This window comes from Euphorbia lathyris, chromosome 4 (genome assembly GCF_963576675.1).
Source record: "Euphorbia lathyris chromosome 4, ddEupLath1.1, whole genome shotgun sequence".
Classification (NCBI taxonomy): domain Eukaryota; kingdom Viridiplantae; phylum Streptophyta; class Magnoliopsida; order Malpighiales; family Euphorbiaceae; genus Euphorbia; species Euphorbia lathyris.
Window position 1 is genome coordinate 39,965,647 of NC_088913.1, and position 25,871 is coordinate 39,991,517.

Consider the following 25,871-nt stretch of genomic DNA (forward strand, 5'->3'; position numbering starts at 1 on the left):
TTAATTAAGAGTAAGATAAAATTGAAAATTGTTATTGAAAGTAAAGTTTTTTTTTTCAAAGTTTTTTAAAAATAAAATGAGTACATCATGCAATTTTATTTATATTTTATTAGTTTACTTTGTAAATAGGTAACTAATGAATGGAATAATATTTACATTAAAAAATTTTATATTAATAAAAAACTAATAAATGTATATAGATTCGGTGCATTACACCAGTTTCATACTAGTAAATATTTACAAGATAATACAAGATTAATAGATTGAATCTCTTTCTGATTCAAAAAAAGAAAAAAGATTGAATCTCTTTTTGGTTACGACAGATGAGAGAATCTCTAAATGGTAAACGCATCAACCGTTGACTAGGAAGATTAAGGAGATGGACCTCTATTTGGGCCATAGTTGTTGTTCGATTGGAGGCCCAAATTGAAAACTTACAAGGTGTTAGTTAGGGCCCATAATGGCCTACTTTGTAATTAATAATTAACTTATTTTGGTTTATTAGTTTTATTTCAACGAAATCACAGTCTAATGAATGTTCAAATCTAAAACCAGCTCTTTGCTCTCTCTCCCATCTCTGATATAAGGGAAAGCCTAAACCCGAGAGAGCTGAGCCAGATTCCCTGCCATTTTACCCATTTTTTCCAATTCCCGGAGACCTGTAATTGACTCGAATCTGTACTACTAGATCCCCCTCTCTCCGGCGATCGCCATGTCCTCCGCCACCGCCGTCCGATCCTCCATCCTCCCTCTCTTCGTTTTCGTTTCATTTCTCCTTCTTTCTCCTGTGCTTTCCTCCGAGTCGGATCACAAGGTAATTACTGAAATGTTTCCTTCTTTTTGTTGACTTCGGGTTATTTCGTTGTAACTCGTAGATCTTGTTGTTTCGGCATTTTTAGTTTCGGAGTTGGACTCAGATCTGAGAGGATTTTGAGTTGTTTCCCTTGACTGATTGATTCTTGGGTTTGTTTTCACAGAATTGCGAGATTTGATTTGTCAAATTTTGTTACGAGTGGGTGTGGTCTTATGGAATGGGAATTAGGGTTATGATCTTAATCCGTTCTTTTGTCATTACGGGCATGTGAATGCTTGAGAGCCTGCTTGTAGAAAGATGATATGATAGCCATTTGTTGGTTGCCAAAGCTGGATTCTTTTGTTAGGAATGTTTTATGTTGACAGTCTGAGTAGCGGTTTTCGAGTGAAGGGTGTGGGAGTTGAAATTTGTCCTATTTATGCGTAAAAACACCATGGAAAAGGAAACGATCATAAAATGTATCGTATATATGTAACATTCTGATTTTCTTAAGAAAATGCGGTAGTTCTGTTATGTATTACATGAATTCTTTTTTCGATATATGCTTCATAAGCATATAAGTTTTTACTGAACAATAATGTCTTACTGAACATTTTTATAAACATATTTGATTTAGGCTATCTCAATTTAGCTCCAAAGTTATCTTTTTCACAATAGCTTTAAGATGATTTTGCAGCTCTTTTAGTTTTAATACTTTGGTGTTTACTTACCTACAATCATGTTATGACTTGCTCAAGTGGTTGGTATATCTGTTAAATACTCGCTAGTTCTTGTTAATGACACAGTGCAGTATAGGTCCCTCAATCAGAGCATTCAAGGGACAATGATGTTTTTTTTTTCTTTTTGCACCATTGGCCCTTTGACCTATTCAAAATGTTGGTCTTTGCCCCCTAGACCTATTATTTGGTAACATCTGCCCTCTAGACCTATCTAAATTGTTGGTCTTTGCCCCTGGCTTATTATTTGTTGTCCCCTGACCTATCAAGATGGATGAGATCTCAACCAATGTGGATGGTAAGTTAACAGTTCTGTTAAAACCTTAATCCACCTAACAGAAACCCAATCCATACAATTTTTTAAAACAAACCTGAGATTATGTTGAAGTAAAAAATGTCACCCTCAGCTAAACTGTATCAGGAAATAATTGAACATTGCCAGCTCCAATTGAGAATTGGATTAAAATATCTACTTTACAATGCATACCATTCTTTATTCTTTGTTCTACCACTGCCAGTAAGGTACAACGTTTAGGTATTTTGGCTTTTATTTTCTACAGCTCCACTGAATGTGTAGAATAGGCTATGGTATCTTTTTGATGCTTTAGAGCATACTAGAAGATTAAATAATATGTCATCTAAGTAGGAGAATGGTTCTGTTTTTTCATTATGCCACAACCTGTGTATACCATAGTTATTAAAGGCGCGCCTGAGGCGCGCCTATGGCGCATGGCGCACCAGGCGCAGGCCTTAGCGCCATGGCAGCCCCATGGCGAGGCGCAATCGCCATGGCGCGCGCCTGGTGCGCCATTTTGCGCCAAATGCAATTGCCAAAGGCGCACCAAGGCGCGCCTTGGCAGTTAGAGGCAGTTATGGGCAGTTTTTTCTTATATCTGGGATGGAGCACATGTTCTATTAACAAAAAGTATTAAACAGGAGAGAAATTATACGTTTTAAACTAATTAGAAGACGAAGAGACAGAGTCATTTGAAGAGTTGAAGATGAACTCGTGTTTGAAAATGATACTCTAACATGGGGTTTAGTTGGTAAGGCTGCTGGAGTTGAAGAGATTGCATATAACACTAGAAGAGTAGGAAAAAAGGCTAAAGTTTCATCTTCCAAGGATCGAGGAAAAGCCCATGTAGTTGTTCGAGATGAGGAGGAAGAAGAAACTGAGTTTGTTGATGAGGATGAAGAGGATCAGTTTGATGATGATGCTTTAGATGAGGAGTGTGATAGTGATGATGAGGAGTGATGGATTTGGAGAGTTTTGATTAGGAGTAGAACTTAGGAATTAGTATTCAACTTTAAAGTTTGCTAATATGGGGTTTATTTTGCATTTTAAATTTATTTATGCTTAAGATATTTTCATGATTTAGTATTCATTGCATTTTTATGTTAGTTTTATAGTTTTATAATTTTTATTTTTGTAAGTGCGCCTTGTCTCACTATGGCGCGCGCCATCGCCGTGCGCCGTGCGCCAAGGCTCCAGGACCCCTTGCGCCTTAGTGCGCCATGCGCCTTTAATAACTATGGTGTATACTAAATTATGTTTCTGATGGTTGTATGAGCAGACTGGGATTCTCTGTTTGTTAAGATCAAAATACTGTTGTAGGATTAATTCAATGAAATTTTACTTCCAACTGAGGCAAAATTGTCGGACTTTATTATATATACACACGTTTTCTATTCTGTCCTACTTTTTTTGCTGTTTATATTTATGCATTTCTACTGTTAGTACTGCTTCATTTTTTGTTACAATAATATCAATAGTTAAATAAATTATATTTCTTATTACACATTTTCTTAATTACCTTTTCTTGCAGTATCTACAAGAAGACCCAGTAACTCTGTGGGTTAATAAAGTTGGCCCTTACAATAATCCTCAAGAAACGTACAACTACTACAGCCTTCCATTTTGCCATCCAGCGGGCAGTGCTGCACATAAATGGGGTGGCCTTGGTGAGGTTCTGGGAGGAAATGAACTTATTGATAGCAAGATTCAGATAAAGTTCCAGAGTATGTACCTTTTACATTTGACTTAATGCTGGAGTGTGTTTAGATGTTGATTCTTTTTTTTGTTGTTGATATATATGTATATTATACCTATATTTTAATTTTGAACTTTGCCAGAAAATGTGGATAAAGCTACCATTTGTTCACTTGAACTTGATGAAGCAAAAGTCAAGCAATTCAAGGATGCAATTGAGAACAACTATTGGTTTGAGTTTTTCATGGGTATGTTCCACACTGAATTAACTTCATATTGTTATGAATTACACTGTACACAGAAAATTGTAAATGCTACCATTGCTACTATTATTTGGAAGAAAAGCCAAACCAGCTATTATGATGATAACTATAGTAATAGTGTTGGTTTGATAGACACGAGTTCTTATGGGTGTATAAATTTTACAACCCGATTGGTCAACTCATTCTGGCATCTGTTATTCCTGGTCTCGCCCTGTGAAGTAAAAACCTAATATCATAAGATAGCTGATTTGCTAAAATTCTAGATTTGAATCGAGCGTTGATTCCATCATAGATTGAGGTACTCAAGGTTGCGGTTATACTTTATTACTAATCATATGAAATGAAATAAATTCCTAGGAAATGGTAGTTCTTGCTCTTTGTATCCATGGATCAAAATCCTATATGATCAGACTTACTCCCATCAGTTACATAGTAACTTGGTTCTGTTATTATGGGCTCAACTGAACTCATAGTTGTATTATTATTATTATTGGCCTTCAAGCATCTGTCATGCCATGAATGAAGCGCAACTTGTATTGTCTTTCTTACTCCTTGTTTTTGTGAACCTTTGAAGCAATATCATAAAATGCTTTGTTGCATTATGTTCTGTTTGGTGTGCTTGTATTTTTTTTTGTGTGGTTGTTATATCATGTGTTTTGGAGCAGGGTCTGCATGTAACTCTTATTTTTATGTGCTTTATTGATTGGTTCTGCAATTGTTATATTTGTGATGATGGGGCACTAACTCGTTCTTTTTCTTTTTCATATCTTCTTGCTTGATCTTTGACATTTCGATTGCAAGTTCAGATGACCTGCCACTGTGGGGTATGTGTTCAGCAAGCTGTTACTTTGTTTCTCTCTTTATAATTTGTTTATTTTGTACTTGACGTGTTTTCTTGTTTATATTGTAGGCTTTGTGGGTGAATTGCATCCCGACAAAAACAGTGATAATGGAAAGCATGTCCTTTACACACATAAGACTGTCACTGTTAGATATAACAAAGATCAGGTATTTTGTCTCATAACTCGTATGACTTACATAGAGGTTTTTATACTGTCAGATATTAATATGAATTGGACCTTTAACTACCAGCTTAAGCTTTTAGTTCAAACGGTTTCATGACATGGCATCACACATAGTTATTAAAGGCGCGTGGCGCACTAAGGCGCTAGGGGGTCCTGGAGCCTTGGCACATGGCGCACGGTGATGGCGCTCGCCATAGCGAGGCAGGGCGCACTTACAAAAACAAACATTATAAAACTAACATAAAAATGTAATGAATACTAAATCATGACAATATTAACCATAAATAAGTTTTAAAATGCAAAATAAACCCCATGTTAGAAAGCTAAAGTTGAATACTAAATCCTAAGTTCTACTCATCAAAATTCTCCAAATTAATCACTCATGTTGAATTTGAATTCCCTTGGCTGCTTTCAGGGGCGTAACCAAGGGGGGGTTAGGCGGGGCTCGAGCCCCGGCAGGCGGCCGGAGAATTGAGAAATTTTTTTTTAGTAATGGTGTCTGATAATATTTTGGATAGAATTATATTGACTCTATGTAGTATTATTTCAATGTTTAAAGGTAGATGAGATGATTAAGGATGTTTACTTCTATTTAAAAGGTTCTATGTTTGACTCCCTTCAACCTCATTTTTTAAAAAAAAAATTTATTTATTTTTATTTTATTTTTCAATAATTATAAAAACATGTTACCATTATTAATTAATTTAAATGGACTCTTTATTTTTATTTTGATAACACTTTTGAATTCATTTGTAATATGTCTTTACCATTAAAAAAATAGACATATTTAATATCATTTTTATTATGTCTTTACCATTAAAAAAAAGTAAACATGTTTAATTTTCTATTAGTTCAATGCTAGTTTCTAAAAAATTGATAACATTTTTACAGTTTTAATGCGTTGGAGGCTAAAATTTGTTTGTCCAGCACTAACGGGCTGGACTTTGAAAATTTACCGTCAACCGCACAGTTAATTTTGATTTTTTTTTTTTACGTTTTGAATTTTTTTTTACTGATATGTTTGAGCCCCGGATCATCCGGGGTCCTAGTTCCGCCACTGGCTGCTTTGTTTCTGTTTGAATTCGTTTTCTGTGTTTTGTTCTACTAAACTTCTTCCTATTATAATAAGATTTTGTTGTTGCCTCTTCTAATTAATTCAATAGTATAATCTCTCTCTTCCTTTTTAATATTGTTTTTTTTCCTCATTTTGGACCCTTCAGAACACTTGTTCTATGTAACTGTCAAAAAACCCATAAAACTGCCCCTAACTCACCAAGGTGCACCTTAGTGCGCCTTTGGCAACTGCCCTGTGGCGCAAAATGGCGCACCATGGCGGTTGCGCCATGCCATGGGGGTGTCATGGCGCTAAGGCCTGCACCTGGTGCGCCATGCGCCATAGGCGAGCCTTTAATAACTATGGTATCACAGCCTCGTTGACCAAGTGAACAAGGGTTCGATTCCTGGCAACCCCATTTGTTGATTAAATTGCAGGACATGTTACTATGGGCCTGTGTTGTACACACTTCAAGCCCATTGAGCATTTGCATGTGGGGGTATGCCAGATATTAATATGAATTGGACCTTGAACTATCAGCTTAAGCTTTTAGTTCAAACGGTTTCATGACATATACATTAGTTATAATAACAATGTTTTATGTTTTGTCTCAGATTATTCATGTCAACCTTACACAAGATAACCCAAAGCCCTTGGAAGCGGGGAGAATATTAGACATGACATACTCTGTCAAATGGATTCCAACTAATATTAGCTTTGCACGTCGTTTTGATGTGTATTTGGACTACCCTTTCTTTGAACACCAGGTAATGGTTAAGTTTGATGCTCTTATAATGGTCTCTTCAATTACTGTCTTGACTATCTCCAATGTTTTTTTCCATAAAGGGGAAAAATGGTGATACTTGTCCGTAATTTGCTACTTAATTATCTCTCCAAATACTCTTACTTTGTTTGTGTATGAAAATTTAACCATGCAGATCCACTGGTTCTCCATTTTTAATTCCTTCATGATGGTTATCTTCCTCACTGGTTTGGTGTCAATGATATTGATGCGAACTCTCAGAAATGACTATGCTAAGTATGCACGGGAAGACGATGATCTCGAGTCTCTGGTGATAACCCTTCTTCCACAGCTACTCGTATTAATGAATATTGTTGATGGGTTCACTTTTATTATTTGTTTAGTTTCCTTTGAATTTGTTTAATGCAATACATTTGTATCTGTAAAGAATTTGTGTTAAATTCTAAAACATCAAATTGTTCCAATTACTGAAATTTGCTTGCCAGGAAAGAGATGTTAGTGAGGAATCTGGTTGGAAACTTGTTCATGGGGATGTTTTCCGACCACCGCGCAATTTAGTGGTTCTTTCAGCTGTTGTTGGGACAGGTGCTCAGCTAGCATTACTGGTGCTTCTTGTCATCTTGATGGCAATTGTTGGAACACTCTATGTTGGGTATGTTTTAATATCACTTCAAAATACTTGCTTTAGTCTCATTCTGTTCAGTACATCTTATTTATTGTCACAATTAATCAATGACAAATATTGGTACTTCTGTCCGTAATGTTATTGTTCAATGTGCTGTTGATTTTGTTATCTTATTAGATGATTTTTTCCCCTATTGCTTTCTTTGCATAATCCCTTCTTAGTCTAAAAAATTGGTTCTTCTCCCCCTTCTTACGTGGATAATGTTTAAAGTTTTTATGTGGCTCAGGAGGGGAGCAATTGTCACAACTTTCATTATATGCTATGCTCTCACATCCTTTGTTGCTGGTTATGTGAGTGGGGGGATGTATTCTCGGCATGGTGGTATGCAACTTCCTTACATTTTATATTGATTTGCATTTACCTTTCCGCTAGTCTTCCTTGAATTTTTGTATAAGATTCTTTGTTATTGGCAGGTAAAAGTTGGATAAAATCAATGATCCTGACAGCTTCTCTGTTTCCATTTATGTGCTTTGGGATTGGGTTCATCTTGAACACTATTGCTATATTCTATGGATCATTAGCAGCTATTCCCTTTGGCACCATGGTGGTGGTTTTTGTCATTTGGGCTTTCATTTCTTTCCCTCTGGCACTACTTGGCACAGTTGTTGGAAGAAATTGGAGTGGTGCTCCAAATAATCCATGCCGTGTGAAGACTATTCCTCGTCCAATTCCTGAGAAGAAGTGGTACCTCACACCTTCTGTGGTCTCACTGATGGGAGGATTACTGCCCTTTGGCAGCATATTCATTGAGATGTATTTTGTCTTCACATCCTTCTGGAATTACAAGGTGATTATCTGCATTGTTGTTTGTTGGCTCAAGTTAATATATTTGTCTGATAGGCAGCATGCCTGTTTTCAGTACCTGTTTTGGAATGTTTATAGGTGCTGTATAATCAAACCTAACTTTGTCAAGCAAATATGGACAATCATATTGCATTATGTCTTATGAGAAGTTCGTATTAAAAGGATAGGTTCGTATTAAAAGGATATGTTCGTAGTTATCCAAGTTTGATCTTTGCTTCTCAAATCAATGGAGAAATAAGGATTTTGCTTTAATTTTCTGTGCATGCATAGCAGAGCATGTTGGAAATATTATCAGAACTACATAGTTTTTTTTGTTCTTGAACCTCTTACTATGGAGTACTTCTACTCTTTTTTTTCTTTTCTTTTTCAAAAAAAGATGACATAAATATAAAGTGCTAACTGTGCTTGTTGTCTTTCCTTTCAGGTCTACTATGTATATGGCTTTATGCTTCTCGTTTTCCTGATTCTCATTATTGTCACAGTTTGTGTGACAATTGTGGGGACATATTTCTTGCTTAATGCTGAGAACTATCACTGGCAGTGGACATCATTTTTTTCTGCTGCCTCAACTGCAGTTTATGTCTACTTGTACTCAATATATTACTACTACGTGAAAACTAAGATGTCAGGCTTCTTCCAAACAAGCTTTTATTTTGGATACACATTGATGTTCTGTCTGGGTTTGGGAATTCTTTGTGGTAAGTTCCATTCCTAACGTGTCCCTCTCCTTTTGCCGCATCATTGTTTCTTAGATCATATATTGTGATGCATTTTCTTCCATCCATCTCTTTTCTCAAGGGTAAACAGATAATATTCTCGCGCATTTATATTTGTTTTGTCATTTAGTCTTAATATGATTGGAAGGAGTTTTTATTTTTCAGCCTATTGGTTCGATTTCTCTTGTAACTTGTCATATTGCCTGTAACTTATCGGAGGCTCATGCTAGCTTGGGGGCAAAAATTAATCTTGGCAACATCTTCGGGGAACAATATCATCTGTGTGGTCTTCAAATGATGATTTGGAGAGGATTCACAAAATTTTACTTTTGCAGCTTTTAAACTAATCTCTCGTGTCCCAACTAATAATGTGATTTATGTTTTTTGATAATGCAGGAGCTGTGGGTTACTTGGGGTCAAATTTGTTCGTGAGGAGGATTTACAGAAACATCAAGTGTGACTAAAACATAAGAGAGGAGAGACCTGGGAGCTTCTACGTGCAACATTCTTCTTACGAAAATAAACTTTAGAGGAAGCCTCTGGTCGTCATGTAGGGGCAGGATGGGGCAGGGCGAGACCAGCCATGCTAACAGTAAATCAATATGGTTGAGGATGGACGGGGAAGTATTCTTCTTTCTCTGGACTAGGGGAAGGCCCTGAGATTGTTTTTGGTTTTATTTTTCCCCGGCTGCAAGTGAAACCCTTAATTTAGAATTCAGAGATTGTTCTTATAATCATGTTAAGATAGCCAAATTACATAAACCGTTTGCCAAATTTTTCATTTTTTTTCTTTTTTTACCTCGTGTTACAGTAGGTTCCCTATGTAAGAACTGATGTTTAATGGCCCCTTTTCTTGATTTTGTTTTGTTATTTTTCACATAATTTGGTAGTAGAAACTTTTCAGGGGCAAACTTGAAGAAATTAATTTTGTGCTTTGGAATTATTGTATTATCGTATATGAAATACTTTTGTACTGTAATCTATCTCCATTTTTCTCAATTTCATGGCAAATAATATCGTTCCTTCGGCTAAAATTAGGAAAACTATGGCAAATATGTTCAAATAGGGTTGTCAATTTCCAACGTAAAAACAGTTATTACAGATAACTCGTTTGACATGATGTGTTTGATACCATTATCATTTAGTTTTTACGGGATAAATCTGTGGAGTGGGTTGTGATGGTTATATGTCAGTACATGGTGGTGATTAGACCACATTTTTTTTTATTTTGGGCTGAAAAAGAAATGGTGGAAATTGTGGATCAACTGTTTATATATCTTTGTCTGTTAATAGGATTGTGGCAGCCACAATCACCAAATTTTCTGGTGATAATAAAAAGATAATATAAGCCACAAAAGCTTGACACGTGGCAGATAGGATTTTGAAGCCAGTTGAGAAGTCTTTTTATGAAGGGTCATCACATATTTGAGGGTCTCAGCTTTCCAATTGAGAAAGTAAACATTAGCAAAGAAGAAAAGAAAAGAAATGGCCTCCACAGCCCTCTCCAGCGCCATGGTTAGCACTTCCTTCATGAGGAAGCAGCCGGTGACAAGCCTAAGAGCATTCCCGAGCGTTGGACAGGCTCTGTTTGGTCTGAAATCGAGCCGTGGAGGGAAGTTCAAGGCAATGGCAGCTTACAAAGTGAAGATAATAACTCCAGAAGGCGAACACGAATTAGAAGTTCCATCAGATGTGTACATATTGGACCATTTCGAAGAGGAGGGAATCGATCTGCCGTACTCATGCAGGGCTGGTTCGTGTTCATCATGTGCAGGGAAAGTAGTATCAGGAACAGTTGATCAGTCGGATGGTAGTTTCCTTGATGATGAGCAAGTTGCAGCTGGTTTTGTTCTGACCTGTGTTGCTTATCCTCAGTCTGATCTTGTCATTGAGACTCACAAGGAAGAGGAGCTTACTGCTTAATTAATTATGAGTCTGAGTCTGTTTTGTTATAAACATTGTTGTGTTTGTTTTTTAATCACTTTGTAATTCAAGTTTGTAGCCTCAAAAACCAAACTCTTTTAGCTTAATAATAATTTTGTATTGTTCTTTCTTAATCTCTTTGTTTATTGTTACATTTGATTTGTTGAAGCATTTGTTAAAATTAAGGCTTAGAGATATTAAAAAACCAAGGTTACTACAGAGATAGAGATAGGATAAGAAATGAAAGGTTCATGTTTTCTCTTCATTACAACGTGTAAATGAATATGTGGAAGAGAATATATGGAAAAATGATTATAAAGTTTTTTTTTTTTTCCAGAAAGAAAAAGTGCAAGCAGCATCAGTGTATAATTAGAGAATATTAATTAAGGTTGACATGAAATTTATGTTCAATTCCTATTGTCCTGTAGGAAAAAAAATATACAATTGAAAGATGTTATTTAAAGCTTCTTCGATGAATCTCGAAATTAGATATCTCTAAATAAATATAATTAACATTTGAAATTATTAAAAATTAAGTTTAATATGATAAATATATAGATGAATAAAATATATTAGTGGGGCCGTAAATGAGCTGAGCCGCTCATGAGCGGCTCAGTGGTTGGCTTGATAAAAGCTCGGCTCGATTTGTAAACGAGCCGCTCGTGAGCATAATTTACTGGCTCTATTCGTAAACGAGCCGAGCTTGAGCGGATCAAAGTTCCACTCAAAAGCTTGCGGGTAGCTCGATTATAACATTTATAAACAAATTTTAGTTTTGTAGAAAACTCTATAGTTTTGTGTTAATTCACAAATATCTAAACTTAATATTATTTCATTTGGGGAAAATTACAAAATTATACTAACCACCAATGGGGTGTGCCTGCTTGAGATGAGCTGTATAAGACCAATGGGGTTTGAATTGAAATTCGGTCAGCGTGTATTTGGAATCATAACCGGTTTGCGAATAGGTGATCTGCTACCAATTTTAAAGCGGATGAGTAATTACAAAAAGGAAAATAAATTGAGGAATCTGTACTTCGGAGGTAGACTGAGCTTAACTCACAAAAATATATTTGAGACATTCTTAGAGAATAATTGTGCGAAGAAAAACAATGATGATGCGGTGGCCATGGATATGTTGTTCATTTTACATATCCTATTCACCACCGATCCATTAAAAAAGGTTGATGACAATATCATCAACCTCACTGATTTTCCCACGGTGTTTAACTTGTTTCCATGGGGTGTGCCTGCTTGGGATGAGCAGTATAAGACGATGGAACAGGCTATATCCGCTCCATCAATGAGGAAAGCATTTGAGGAGTTCCATAAGCAACATCACAAGAAGAAGGCCGTCCCATATCAACTACATAGATTAGCACAAGCATTCCATGTATGTTTTGTACATTCATTTGATTTACTTGATGTTAGATTTCAACTGGATTGATTTTTATTTAATACTTTGTAGGCTTGGATATTGGCGATATGGAGTGCACCTCATAAATACTATATGAGGAGACAGAAGAATGTGTTCCCTCCTTTATATAGGTGGATAAGTGCAAAAAATATAACTTTCAAAGAAGTATCAGAATTTTTTTAATGTAAGTACATATGTTTTGTGTACATAAGTAATATGTGCTTTGGATGTAAGTAATATGTGCTTATGGATTTTGGTTTGTTTACTTGTTTTCAGTCATCTGACGTGCCAGCATCTGATCTTATGATCGAGGAAGATGAGGCAAAGTGTGAATGGTATGCCTCAATAAAGGATTATTTAGATGGGAAAGTGGTAGACCTTGATGTGTTACTCGAACCTTATAAGGGGTCTGAGCTGGGGGGAGAAGAGGATCATAATGAGGAAGAAAATGTTGTGGGTAATCAGGGTGAAAATGTTCCAGTGTTGTTCACCATGCACCAATAAATCTGAAACCCGAAGATTATCAGCCGAGTGGTTGTCAGTTTGTGTGGGCAGAAAATTCCCGTCTTGAATCAGCCAGGGATCTTTCCAAACTTGTATGTCAGTACCATCACCAACACGCCAACGCAAACCTAGGTTTAGAACTTCCTTAACACACCAAATGCCCCTCCAAGCAAAACTAGGATTATTGCCTAACTTAGAGGTGAGCTAAAAAAAAAAAAAGGCGGCCCGGTCGCATTACGCGTCCCCGCTGAGCGAGGGTCCGGGGAGGGGTCCCACCACAAGGGTGTATTGGGGGCAAGCCTTCCCTTGCCAATTTAATTGGCAAGAGGCCGCTCCTAAGACTCGAACCCGTGACCTCTGGTCACACGGCAACAACGTTTTACCGTTGCGCCAAGGCTCGCCCTCTTAGAGGTGAGCTATCATTAGAAAAATATTTAGCATTTAACATGCGACTTACCAAAGCATTTGGGTTATTTATGAAGTTCCATCCTTGCTTGCTAAGGAGAGAGAGATTAAAAGTGTGTAAATCTCTATATCCTAGTCCTCCACAGTCTCGCTCATCACATAATCTATCCAAGCTGGCCCAATGGATCCCTTTCTAACCGTCTATTTCATACCCCACTAGAACGAGTTCATCATTCGTTGAATTTCATCGCAAAGAGTCCGAGGCAATAGAAAAGCACTCATACACTATGTAGGGAGAGCCTGAGCAACAGTTTTAAGAAGAATATCCTTACCAGCGCTTGAAAGAAAACGAACACTCCAGCTCTTGAGCCTTGTTTTCAACCGATTTTTTAGGAAGCTAAAAATAACTTTCTTATTCCTGCCGATTAGAGATGGTAGCCCGAGATAGCTGCCAATATCCAAGGGAGAGCTCGCATTTAGGAGATTCTAGATAGCTTGTTTGATGTCTGCTCTCACATTGGGGCTGAAAAATATTCTTGATTTTTGCAAGTTAATAGCCTGCCCTGAAGCTTCCTCGTACCTATGCAGAATATCAAGAATAACCTAACTTTCAACAATAGAGGCATAAAAAAAATAAGAAAGAGTCATCAGCAAATAATAAATGAGATACGGAAGGTGCCCTAGTGTGAATCTTGCAGCCATGAATAGTTCCCTCATATTCAGCCCGATACAACATTTTGGAGAAGACCTCAGTGCACAAATAAATAGGGGGATAGCGGGTCTCCTTGTCTTAATCCCCTTCCAGGTACAATTGGCCCCACCAGCTGTCCATTAACTGCTACTGAGTAAGACACAGTGGTTACACATAACATAATCCAAGACACAAAGGTAGCATGAAACCCCATCTTAGTTAGTACCTCATTAAGGAAAGCTTAGTCGAATCTATCATAGGTTTTGCTTATATCTATTTTCAAGGCCACATTAGCACCTAAGTTCCGCTGACGTCGCTTCATATAGTGTAGGGAATCGAAAGCAACCAATACATTGTCAATAATAGAACAACCCGGTATGAATGCAGACTGGCTATCATAAACAATGCTTGCCATGAATAATTTCAGTTGATTGACTATGGCCTTAGCAATAATTTTATACAAAACATTGCAGAGAGCAATAGGTCTAAGATCTTTTAGCCATTCCGATTGATCACGCTTTGGGATAAATGTAATAATCGTGTCATTTAAATTTGCAGGAAACTCACCTCTACTTAGCCATGCAGAGCAAACACTAAATATATCAGGCCCAATCAATTCCAAAAAGGATGATAGAAGCCAGGACTTAATCCATCCGGTCTAGGAGCTTTATCCGCCTTTATTTGGAATACAGCAGCGGTGAATTCAGCAAACAAAAACAGAGAACAAAATGTTTGGGACTTGAATCCCGCATCTTACATCTAAAAAAACAATAATATTTTTTAATATATAAAAAATTTATGACGAGTAACAGATATCGGGTATCATGAGGTTATTCCCATACCCATCACGAGTAATGGTTTTGATCCCATACCAGTCGCATACAGGTAGTCCCAATAGGGTAAGATAGTGTCGAGTACAGCAACCGTTGCCATCCTAGCTGCCATCAACAACACCAGATCTGAGGAACATCCTTCAGGCCATAGAACACGGTGTGGAGCACGAAGAGAACAGAAATGCGCAACGACTAGAGGCCATCGCAATCGTTCCAGCTCTCCTTCAGTGTCTTCACCATTTTATTAACGAAGTTTGTTTGATTTTCGGAAAAAAAAAAAAAAGTAGTTTTCAGGCAAAATTATTGATCGAATCACAATCATGTGTAATTTTTGGTGATATTCGCTTTTTTAAGTGAAAAGAACAAAAACAACCTTGAAAAACATGAAGGTGTAGTTACACTTCCCTTGACATGTTTTGACTAAGTAGTTCGAAACAATTCCGAGAGCGTTTGAAGTTGAACTATTGATCCCTCTTTATTGTGTGGATCATCATCATCATCATCAATGGTTTGAGGATGTGAAGCAGTGTGATTTAAGTAGTCTTCAATCCGCAATGAAAGTTGAAGAGGAAGAGTGTTTGAAGGCTCTGCATCATCATCATGATGTTGGTGTTGAGGAGGATCAGTATCAGTAGTTAGTCCATTGAAGGAGGCCAAGGAAGAAGAGCGAGATGCTACTGTTATTTCATCTCCTTCCTCCTCAAATGTTGTATCAAGTGAACAAACTGATCTTGTAGCCATTGAATGCACTGATTCACGTTTTGATCTTTCCTTCACTCTCTTGCACCACCCGTGGAGTGACTCTCTTACGCTCTCCGATACCAATGCTTTCTTCCACCGTGATCCCATCTGAGTAACGATTACATTCAGCGGAACTGTGCTATAGCTACACCAGAACTGCACAACAACTCTGCATTCACCATTGCAATGAAAAAAGATAACTAAATAATGATTTCACTTCAAAATGTTAAATTTCCAAAACAAAATTATAGTACTTAAGGTGAAACTTACCCGGAGGCAAGGCGAAACACTATCATTATATGGTTTTTCATGAAACATGATCTTTGCTTTAATCCCCACTAAACATAAACACAATGATAGTTCAGATATTATACATAGCCATAATACAAGTTGTCATTAGGAAACCACAAATGGTAAAGTTGCCCTTAACAGAACCCCTCATCTGGGCTCAAAGGCAGAGGCCAGTGCATCCCTCCATCTTCATGTGCTAGGGTGTTGATTGCACCCTCAACAGCATTGTTTTGTCTGGATGATAGTGGCAATTTTTGAGTTTATTTTTTTACTCCAAAAGAGTCAAAGGGTTAGACCCAAAGTTGCTCGCATTGGGGATTAAAATTTCCCATTTCTTACGTTAGCTATATATTTGCACTTCTCTAAAAACGTTAGTTAATGCAGAGATAAACATAGTTTATTACATTGATCATGTTACTTACCAAGGACCATATGAAGGTTGCCATTTCAAAGGCATTCTGCACCAGAAAAGAAGCAAATGAGGAACACATAAAATTATGTATTTGATTGAAGAGAAGATATTGTCATGGAACCGATTGAACTAAAAGCTCGAGCTTATAGTTAAGGCCCAATCATATATCTTATATTAATCTCCAACACACCCCCACACGCAAATGCTCCTTGGGCTTGCAGCGTGCACAACACAGGCCCATCCCGCCATGTGTTTTTAATTCCACACAATAATGAGGTTGTCGGGACTCGAACCCTTGACCGTTTGATCCTAGAGGCTCTGATACCATGTCATGGAACCGATTGAACTAAAAGCTCGAGCTTATAGTTAAGGCCCAATCATATATCTTATATTAATCTCCAACAGATATGATTAAGCTGTTGACCTGAAATATGATAAATTGTATGAGCCTAAGTAGTATCTGAGGCTTTCCAAACCAAAAGAGATCATCCCTAGGCTTCACAGATGGACCTGTCTCTGTCTGTTCCCCAATTTCAAGTGCTAATGTTGATACAACATGCTCTAGTTTTGTCCCAACCAACATCACAAGCTTTTCAAAATATTAAACAATTTCATTATCAGATATCAAATGTGGAAATCGTGTTATGTTATTTATATGTTCCGGATGGGATAAAGGTACACTTACAATGGCAGGAATGAAAGAGAGCCAGAAGTATATATTTAAGCCTGCAACATTTAGATAAAGATCACCAACCCAACAACTTATTAGTCTGTAATGTAATGTATTCAAAACAGAATTGACATGACAGCTTACCATGAATATTTATGAAGATGCACAATATTGCATAACCCCATAGTGGCCAGCTGCAAAATTCAGAATATGCACTTTACCAACAGAAATTAAGAAATCTCAAATATAATTTCTTCACAATTTTTCTCTTCCTTTTTTGATAAATTAGTCCAATTTACCATGTATAAAAAGAAGAAGAGAACAGTTCAATAAAAACAAACAACTACCTAGTTTTGTGATTTGATATTTTGAGAATTGTGTAATTCTTTTATACAAAATGATACACGTAGCTTTTTTATGTTAGCGAAAAAAAAAAGATGCTTTGGTATTACTGCTAAAGTTAGAGGAAATGTTGAATATAACTGTTGAAGTTGATGATATAGCAGAAGGGATTTTTGTCCGATCAATCTTTTTTTTATAATCCATTTAGAAAAAAGAAGAAATATTGCACGAGATCAGAAATTTCAAAATGTTATTACCAAAAATACCCTTCAACATTATAAAAAACCACTGGTACCGTTTTGTCCTAACAAATTTTACCGTCCTCAAAGTGTCAAAGCACGAAGTCACATTTTTTTTAACTTTTTCCAAGGAAAAAATTATGCACATGTGTCATTTTTAAACTAATTTGACAAAAAAAAAAAAGTAATATTGTGTACTAGATTGATTTGCAAAGTTCATTTTAGAGTAAATTGATCTATTCCTAGCTATTCTATTCTATTTATTTCCATGAACAATAGGTACCTTATGGCAGTGAATTTTAAGTAGAAATGCAATAAGAAAAAGTAGAGTTGAAGTATAGACTGAATGCATACCTAATTCCCAAAATGCCATGAAATTCATCTTCCATGCTCCTAACCATGTATCTATGGAAATTGTAAGATTGGGGCAATTTGTGCTTCTGAAAGTTGTCAATATATGTTGAAGTGAATATGAAACATGAGTTACCAAGAACAGAATAGCATGAAAATGGAAGTTAGATACCCACTGTGATGAAACCTAATCTGAGGGCCAAGTAATCTGATTTCTTTATAGAACTCTTAAATTGCCTAAGGAAGCAAAGCTGCACAGCCACATCCATTTCATCATTTCACATTCATTAAAAACAATATTAAAAGCATAAGAAATATGAAAAGCAAATCACCATCCAGTTGAGGAAGCGGCTCTGGCTCCATGGATGAGATGTGTGCTGAAAAACAAAGGTTGATTGCCGTCTCATCACCTTGCTTTTCTTTGCTGTCAAACAAATTCAAACACTAGTTATTTATACAACCCTGTTGATTCCGATTCAATACATCATATCCTACACCTTTTTTTTTGTCACATTAAATTAGTTAGTTGTGAACATCTAAATCAATTAAGAGCAGCGTCTGAAATTGTATTTTTCCGGTTGGAAATAAGGTTCCTCTATAGCCACAAGCAGTGTTGGATGCTGGATTTACACATATGTGCATGCTAGAGCAGACAGATTTTGTTGGATTAAGTTAAAGTTGATGACTTGACTTGAAACAAATTCATCTTTAAAACCAAGTCCAAAAAGTTAAATATTTCATTCACTGAGATTCATTTCATTTATTTACCTTGTAAACTCCCATCAGGCACTAAGCTAACTTGGTTTTCCCATTTCCTCCAACTGTATATCTTGTAAGATGCAAAATGGAAAAGAAATAAATGTCTGCACTGCACTAATTGAGAATACACTAGAAAAAGCATGAAAACATCTCAACTGGCATTGCTTGTGAAATCCAACAATGGACCAACCAGACCATGGGGGAAAATGCCAAAATCCAAGTGGCAGCAGGTATATATATGATCGAGTATTAAATTCCAAATATGCACAGAGCATTCAATTGCACACCAATAAAAGCAAAAAGATAAATGCAGGACTCAGCGAACTTAGGTGGATTCCATAAACTTCTGACACATTCACTTAACTGCTGGAAATTATAGGTATAGTATGATTTCATTGATTTTCTGGGATCAAGTATCCCCTCAATTTTCCAGGTTTTACACACTAAGTTCTTGGACTTTCTATTTGACACGTTAACCCCTTTAACTTTTTTATGATTGAACATTAAAATGGTGAGGACATCTGCTAAGAGATTTGGCAAATGACAAGGATAAAACAAGGGTCCGGATCTATGTTTCAGAAGGAATGGGAACAAAACCAACTAACTAACCAATGAAAGTCGAAATGAAAGAAGGAACCAAGGAGAAGGTTCGGTTTCTAGGGTCAGGAAAGGAACACCAAGACCGAATTTGTCATGAACCAATTGAATTAAAAGTTTAAACTAATAGTTAAGACCAATAATAGTTTTTATATTAATCTCTCGTAGAATTCGGTTGTAACTCTATGGAAGGATTAATAGACATTGAACCCTGAAAGCCATGATCTAACCAAGGGAGGAGATGCTAGCAAATTTCTTCTTTGGAAAGTTGTTAGGTTAATTTGGTAATTACTATTCACTTCATTATCAAAGTATTCAGATTATTTTGTTCCTTATTCAGGTGATTTTTTTCATTTTATATCTGTTGCCTAGAGTTTAGGACCAATCCAAAAAATAGAGAAGTTTCCTTAATCTTCCTATTATCAATACAACAGTAGTTTCGAACCTTTGTTGAAGAACAAGTTTCTTCTTATCTTTGGAACTTTTCTCTCCCAAAATAAGTGCGCTTGTTTGGTTTAAGATCAAAACCTTCAACATTTCCTTCTCTCAACTCATATCAATGTTAACATCTAGGTGATTGTTCAGTTAGCTATGAACTCATGTACTCCAAATGAAAATGAGGTAAAGATTGTTGAAATAATAAACTTATAATTAATAGAGTAGAGAATTTTCTTCCATCAATTATATTCTTCCTCTCTTACCTGTGAAAGTTTATTTATTTGATCCAACAAATTGGTATCACAGCCAGCAAAAATTCTCTACAATGATGAATGGAATGATCCCATACAAATATCCACAATTATCAAAGGAAAACTATGATAATTGGTGCATTAGAATGAAGGCTTTGTTGGGTTCCCAAGATGTATGGGAAATGGTAGAAACTGGATATGAGCAGCCAGAGAATGAGGAGGAATTGACGAATGCTCAAAAAGTGAAAAGGAAGAAAGACCAACAAGCACTCTCTCTAATCCACATGTGTCTGGATGAGAATATGTTCGTGAAAATTTCGACTGCAACAACAGCGAAGGAGGCATGGGAGATTCTCGAAAATTCCTTTAAGGGGAAAGATAAAGTAGTGAAGGTGCGTTTGCAAACCTTGAGAAGTGAGTATGAGAAACTCAAGATGAAAGAGTCAGAGAAAATTGATGAGTTCTTTAATAGAACTTTGGTAATTGTCAATCGGTTGAAGAGATATGGAGAAAAAATGGAGGATGTTCTTGTGATAGAAAAAATCCTTCGTTATTTGACTCAGAAATTTGATTACGTGGTGACTACCATTGAAGAATCAAAAGATCTGGAGACTATGTCTGTAGATCAACTCTTGGGTTCGTTACAAGCCCATGAGGAGAGATTAAAAAATAGAGAAGAACCTGTCGCTCAGGTGTTGCAGGCGAAACTAGATTTGAATGATAAAGAAGAAAAGAAGCAATTTGAAGGTGGATATGGAAGGGGAAGAGGAAGAGGAAGATCAAGAGGTAGAGGCCGTGGCCGTGGCTGGAATCGTGGATATAATGGAAGAGGTAGAGATGGCAGAAATTTCCACAATAATGAAGCCACAAATAATCAGCAATGGAATACAAGAGGACGTGGTAGAGGCAACAATTTTCAAGGCCGTGGAAATAATTGACATGGTCGTGATAAATCTCGTGTGCAATGTTACAATTGTCAAGAATTTGGGCATTATGCTGTTGAGTGTGAATCTGAACCTTTTAAAGACGAACATGCCAATTTTGCCGAGGCAGACGATCAAGAATCAACTTTGTTACTGACATGTAGCGAAGATGAAGCAAGGAGCAAGGAGTCTTGGTATCTAGACTCGGGAGCAAGAAATCATATGACGGGAAATAAAGAACTTTTTTATGAGCTTGATGAATCTAAGAAAGGAAGTATTTCTTTCGGTGACAAAACAAAAGTTCCAGTTGTGGGAAGCGGTGACATTCTTATCAAACTGAAGAATGGAGATCATCAATTTATTTCTCATGTTTATTATGTTCCAGCTTTGAAATCCAATATTTTGAGTATTGGACAACTTTTGGAGAAAGCTTATGAGGTGGAGATGAATAGGAATGGGCTGGTTATGAAAGATGGAAAGAAAAAATGATTGCAAAAGTTCCTATGTCTGCAAACAAGATATTCAAATTAAAAATCAGCAGTGATCGTCCTATGTGTTTGAAAGCTTCATCAGATTCTGCATGGCTGTGGCATCTCAGAATGGGTCACTTGAATTTTGGTGGACTGGAGCAAATGTGCAAGCAACAAATGGTGCATGGATTACCTTCAATAAATCATCCTAATCAGATTTGTGAAGGATGTATGTACGGGAAGCAATCCAGAAGGAGTTTCTCAAAGGAGTCTTTGTCAAGCACATCAAAGCCACTTGAATTGGTGCATGCAGATATTTGTGGTCCCATTAATCCGAGTTCACATGGAGGAAGCCGGTATTTCTTATTATTTATTGATGATTATACTCAGAAAACATGGGTTTATTTTTTGAAGGCAAAATCTGAAGCATTTGAAGTGTTTAAAAAATTTAAAGCACTAGTTGAGAATGAAAGCGGCTTGAAGATTCAATCATTGCGAACTGATCGAGGAGGAGAATTCACATCTGAGAAATTCAATCAGTTCTGTGATTATAATGGTGTTCGTCGATTGCTTACTGTTCCAAGATCTCCTCAACAAAATGGTGTCGTGGAACGGAAAAATAGAACCATTCTTAACATGACTCGAAGCATGATGAAGTGCAAAGGTATGCCAAAAGAATTTTGGTATGTGCAATCTATTTAAATAATAGAAGTCCTTCAAAGAAGATTTTGCAAAAGACCCCTAATGAAGCATGGTGTGGAAAGAAACCAAATATTTCTCATGTAAAAGTATTTGGTTGTCTTGGTTATGTTCATGTTGCTGACGAATTGAGAAGCAAATTGGATGATAAAAGTGAAAAGATGGTGTTTATTGGATATGCAAAAAATTCCAAAGGTTATAAATTTTATAATCCTCGGAATGGAAAAGTTGTGATAAGTAGATATACAGAATTTCAAGAAGAAAGCTCTTGGAATTGAGAGATTCGAGAAGATGAAAATTATGATTTTCTTCCTGTATATGATGATGATTTTGCAGGTCAAAATGAAGATGTAATTATCACACCACCGAATTCACCTTCCACATCTCAGACAAATATGTCAGACTCATCCCCAGAAAGTTCATCAGAAAGGCAGCCTCGAATGAGAAGCTTGAGTGAGATTTATGCAGAAACTGAAGAAGTAGATACTGCTACTTTATTCTGTTTGTTTGCTGATACAGAACCTGTACAATTTGAAGAAGCTGTTCAGGAAAAGAAATGGAGACAAGCAATGGATGAAGAAATAAATTCCATAAAGAAGAATGACACTTGAGAATTGACAACATTGCCAAAGGGAAAAAAAGCTGTAGCAGTGAAGTGGATTTTTAAAATAAAGAAAAATGCCAAAGGAAAAGTGGAGAAGTATAAAGCTCGCCTTGTTGCAAAAGGTTTTTCTCAAAAGGCCGGAATTGATTATGAAGAAGTTTTTGCTCCGGTGGGTCGAATCGAGACAATTCGATTGTTGGGTATACATCCCAAGTCCTACATTGGAAAGATTGGGAGTTGCATAGTTTATAAAGAAGTTCACCAACTACATTAGTATGAGGCATTTTGGGAAGGAGCCCAAAAACAAATCCGTGCGGGCTTGGCCCAAAGCGGACAATATCATACTAATGGTGGTTCAGTTGGTGAACTCGTGGGCCCAACAAATGGTATCAGAGCCGATGGTTCGGCTGGGAGAACGTGCATGAGATCTAAGGAGATGTGGGAGGCTCTCAATGTGACCTCGCGATGGGAAATCTGTGCTTGGTGCCTTGTGTCGAAAGTCTTCCTGATATTGTGGTGGTCAGGCGGCGTGTTTCGCGGGTTGGCGGCGGTACAAGATGATTAGACAAATTATCGCTGAAGGGGAGGCTTGTGGTCCTTGGTCTGAGGGGAGGATTGTTGGGTATACATCCCAAGTCCTACATTGGAAAGATTCAAGGGAGTTGCATAGTTTATAAAGAAGTTCACCAATTACATTAGTATGAGGCCTTTTGGGAAGGAGCCCAAAAACAAATCCGTACGGGCGTGGCCCAAAGCGGACAATATCATACTAATGGTGGAGCTGTTGGTGAACTCGTGGGCCCAACAATATGTAAAAATGCTTGTATTAGATTAGATGCATATGCAGTTCACCTGGAGGCTTAATCTGCTCATTCTATTATAAAACTTGTAAGGGTTTAATGTGTCAAATAAAAAGTTTAGGTACTCAATGTGAAAACCTAAAAAGATCACAGGGGGACTAAAACATGAAATTGCAGTATGTTTAAAGTTAAAAATGGTAAATGGTACCTTGCTCATGGCGAGAGCAACAGCCAAGCAGCTATAAAGAACATGAGTAATACCAAGAACAAACAAAAAGCGGTGAAGCTGTTCGAGACCCTCCAGTGAAACAAATGGTTCTCGGCCCTGCATTCCATCACATCACAGCTAAGCTAGCTACTTAATTGCCAAATGATTAGGTAACAGAAAGAAATTAATTAATTTACCTGACCGCATTCATGAGATGTTATTCCTTTAGGAGGAATATCATCAGATTGAGAAGAAGTATTCAGAAAATATGAAGTTTCAAAAAAGACATTATCTGTGATGCCATAATCTTCTTCGGAGCATAGATAGAATTTACTGTTGAAAAGAGATGAATTTACACAAATCTCAGATATCCACCTTGCCCATTGCGCCAACAACAATGATATTAGCCCAAGCAGCATCAGCTCTAACACCATAAAACAAGATCTTAAACCATGTTTTCAATTTGTGATCAAAAGGAAGATATTGTAGTTTTAAAAACTTACCTTCTTTAATTTTCTCGAGAGAAGCAAAGAGAGCTTTCCTCCTAGTCTTCTTTAACCACTGTACACAGCAAAGAGAAGTTGAAGTTCCAAACAAAAAGACGGCCAAATCTTGATATAGATTCATTTTCTGAGCAGTGGTTTACCTTTCCAAATCTGTAGATGGAGCGTTCAAAAATGAAGGAAACGAAAACAAGAACAGTAACCACTGAAGCAACAGAGTAAGTAGGAGTTTCAGCCAGAGACCTTCCATGTCTTATTAACACTTGTTCTTCCATAATCATTCACACTTTAGAGCAGTTTCTCGGAAAAGAAAAGTGTATATATATATATATATATATATATATATATATATGGAAATGAAAGCTGCAGGTGAAGTGAAGATGAACATGGAAGGTACAAAGGGCGCTTCGGTTAATTAATTTAAATTGGGGATGTTTTGGATTTAGTAAGCAACCCACTTCCAGTTGCATGGGAGTCGCTGCCATATCTCTCTCTTCTCTCTTCACCCCCACATGCCCACTTTCTTCTTTCTTTCTTTATTTTTGTAACACTTGGGTTGGGACCCTACAAACTTCAATTCCCGCACATGTCATCTTTTAAATCAATTTGTCTACCATAACAACAAAGCCTTAGTCCCGAAATGATTCGGGATCGACTAACATGAACCCATTATATAAAACCGTGAAATCAAGTCGTGTCAGCGACACAAATTCGCTCCCTCCACCCCGTCCTATCCACTACCATATTTTCCTCAATTCCCAGTAAACTCATATCACTCTTGATCACTCTCCTCCAAGTTTGCTTAGGTCTTCCACTACCGCTCACCACTACATCCCTTTACCACTCTTCGGTCCTCCTAACCGGCGCATCAAGCGCTCTACGTCTCGCATGGCCAAACCACCTTAGTCGGTTTTCTCTCATTTTATTCTCAATAGATGTAACCCCTATTTTTGTCCTAATTATTTCATTATTCACCCGATCCTTTCTCGTATGACCACACATCCATCTCAACATACGCATCTCCGCCACCGACATCTTATGGACGTGACAGTGTTTCACTGCCCAACACTCCGTACCATATAACAATGCTGGTTTGATTGTCGTGCGGTAGAATTTTCCCTTCAATCTATTAGGCATGCCGGGGTCACAAAGGAAACCCGTAGCGCTCTTCCATTTTGACCAACCAGATTTAATCCTATGAGCAACATCTCCATCTACTTCTCCATCCGTTTGGATAATAGATCCTAAATACCGGAAGCAATCCGAGGCCTGAACAACTCTCCCATCTAGGGCGATTGTCCCTGCCTCCCTACTCCTACGGCCGCTAAACTTACACTCCAAATATTCTGTCTTACTTCGGCTCAACTTAAAGCCTCTAGATTCTAGAGCTTGTCTCCATAGTTCCAACTTCCTCTCCACTCCTTCTTTCGTCTCATCAACCAACACAATATCATTGAAGGAAAATAGGCAAACGTTTGGCAGCGGAAATATAAAATTTTTAACCTATTTCCATTAACCCAAGATCCGTTAATCATTATTTCATATAAAGAGGGATAGAAGGAAATGCCTTTTGGAGTTCTATCTACCGTTGCAATCGTAGTGCCCACAACTCTTACTCCGAGTTCCCGAGCACAAAACAAAACACAATTCAAAATCAAGTTAGAACTCAACCGTATAAAACAACCAAAGTAGATTATCTCTAATTAATCAACACAAGATCAAGGAAAAAGAGAAAAAGATGAAATCAATTGAATCGGTAGGATGCGGTGGATTATTTCGTCCTCAACAAGGGGTGTCGAAATTCTCTCTCCCGGGATTGTCTGTGTTGGTCGAAATTTACCAATAGGGGGGTTATAAATACTCTCTTGTATCTAAACCCTAGTTAGATAGAATTAGGTTACTGAATAAGAATTTAATTCGGAATATAATTCTTATTTATTATTTACAATTATATCTTAAATATAAAGATA

At 37.1% G+C, this 25,871-nt stretch overlaps 3 protein-coding genes across 5 annotated transcripts; 2 read left to right on the top strand and 1 right to left on the bottom strand.

The window, feature by feature from the left end:
• The first annotated feature begins 521 nt into the window (after positions 1-521).
• Positions 522-9,829, top strand: LOC136226265 (transmembrane 9 superfamily member 1). The gene is made up of 12 exons (XM_066014646.1): positions 522-814; positions 3,357-3,549; positions 3,664-3,768; positions 4,590-4,607; positions 4,694-4,791; positions 6,477-6,629; positions 6,801-6,935; positions 7,111-7,277; positions 7,537-7,631; positions 7,724-8,097; positions 8,539-8,812; positions 9,227-9,829. Exons 1-12 carry the CDS (start codon positions 713-715, stop codon positions 9,292-9,294), a joined length of 1,782 nt encoding a protein of 593 aa, XP_065870718.1. The 5' UTR covers positions 522-712; the 3' UTR covers positions 9,295-9,829.
• Positions 9,830-10,249: 420 nt separating this feature from the next.
• LOC136226266 (ferredoxin) lies at positions 10,250-10,887 on the top strand. The gene has a single exon (XM_066014647.1). It carries the CDS (start codon positions 10,316-10,318, stop codon positions 10,751-10,753), a length of 438 nt encoding a protein of 145 aa, XP_065870719.1. The 5' UTR covers positions 10,250-10,315; the 3' UTR covers positions 10,754-10,887.
• A 3,472-nt stretch (positions 10,888-14,359) lies between these two features.
• On the bottom strand, positions 14,360-24,344 carry LOC136225714 (MLO-like protein 4). Of its 3 annotated transcripts, XR_010687245.1 has the most exons (15): positions 24,045-24,344; positions 23,902-23,959; positions 23,596-23,822; positions 23,399-23,515; positions 18,418-18,478; positions 17,982-18,073; positions 17,826-17,900; positions 17,653-17,738; positions 16,862-16,911; positions 16,733-16,773; positions 16,472-16,636; positions 16,058-16,093; positions 15,615-15,682; positions 14,643-15,513; positions 14,360-14,529 (listed from the first exon to the last, which is right to left on the bottom strand). XR_010687245.1 is itself a non-coding variant. In XM_066013821.1 (14 exons), the coding sequence occupies exons 1-14, from the start codon at positions 24,180-24,182 to the stop codon at positions 15,024-15,026; spliced, it is 1,704 nt and encodes a 567-aa protein (XP_065869893.1). In that variant the 5' UTR covers positions 24,183-24,344; the 3' UTR covers positions 14,360-15,023. The 3 variants fall into 3 exon arrangements, 2 of the variants coding, with proteins under 2 accessions (XP_065869893.1, XP_065869894.1); XM_066013821.1 differs by having other exon boundaries at positions 14,360-15,513; XM_066013822.1 differs by lacking the exon at positions 16,472-16,636 and having other exon boundaries at positions 14,360-15,513.
• Between the last annotated feature and the right edge of the window lie 1,527 nt (positions 24,345-25,871).

Coding starts and splice junctions, on each gene's coding strand:
- LOC136226265 (XM_066014646.1), top strand. CDS start 713: ATGTCCTCCGCCACCGCCGTCCGATCCTCCATCCTCCCTCTCTTCGTT. Junction 4,792..6,476: donor TTAGATATAACAAAGATCAG/GTATTTTGTCTC, acceptor GTTTTGTCTCAG/ATTATTCATGTCAACCTTAC. Junction 6,630..6,800: donor ACCCTTTCTTTGAACACCAG/GTAATGGTTAAG, acceptor TTAACCATGCAG/ATCCACTGGTTCTCCATTTT.
- LOC136226266 (XM_066014647.1), top strand. CDS start 10,316: ATGGCCTCCACAGCCCTCTCCAGCGCCATGGTTAGCACTTCCTTCATG.
- LOC136225714 (XM_066013821.1), bottom strand. CDS start 24,182: ATGATTATGGAAGAACAAGTGTTAATAAGACATGGAAGGTCTCTGGCT. Junction 18,074..18,417: donor GCCTGATGGGAGTTTACAAG/GTAAATAAATGA, acceptor TTTGTTTGACAG/CAAAGAAAAGCAAGGTGATG. Junction 16,637..16,732: donor TCTCTTTCATTCCTGCCATT/GTAAGTGTACCT, acceptor TATTTTGAAAAG/CTTGTGATGTTGGTTGGGAC.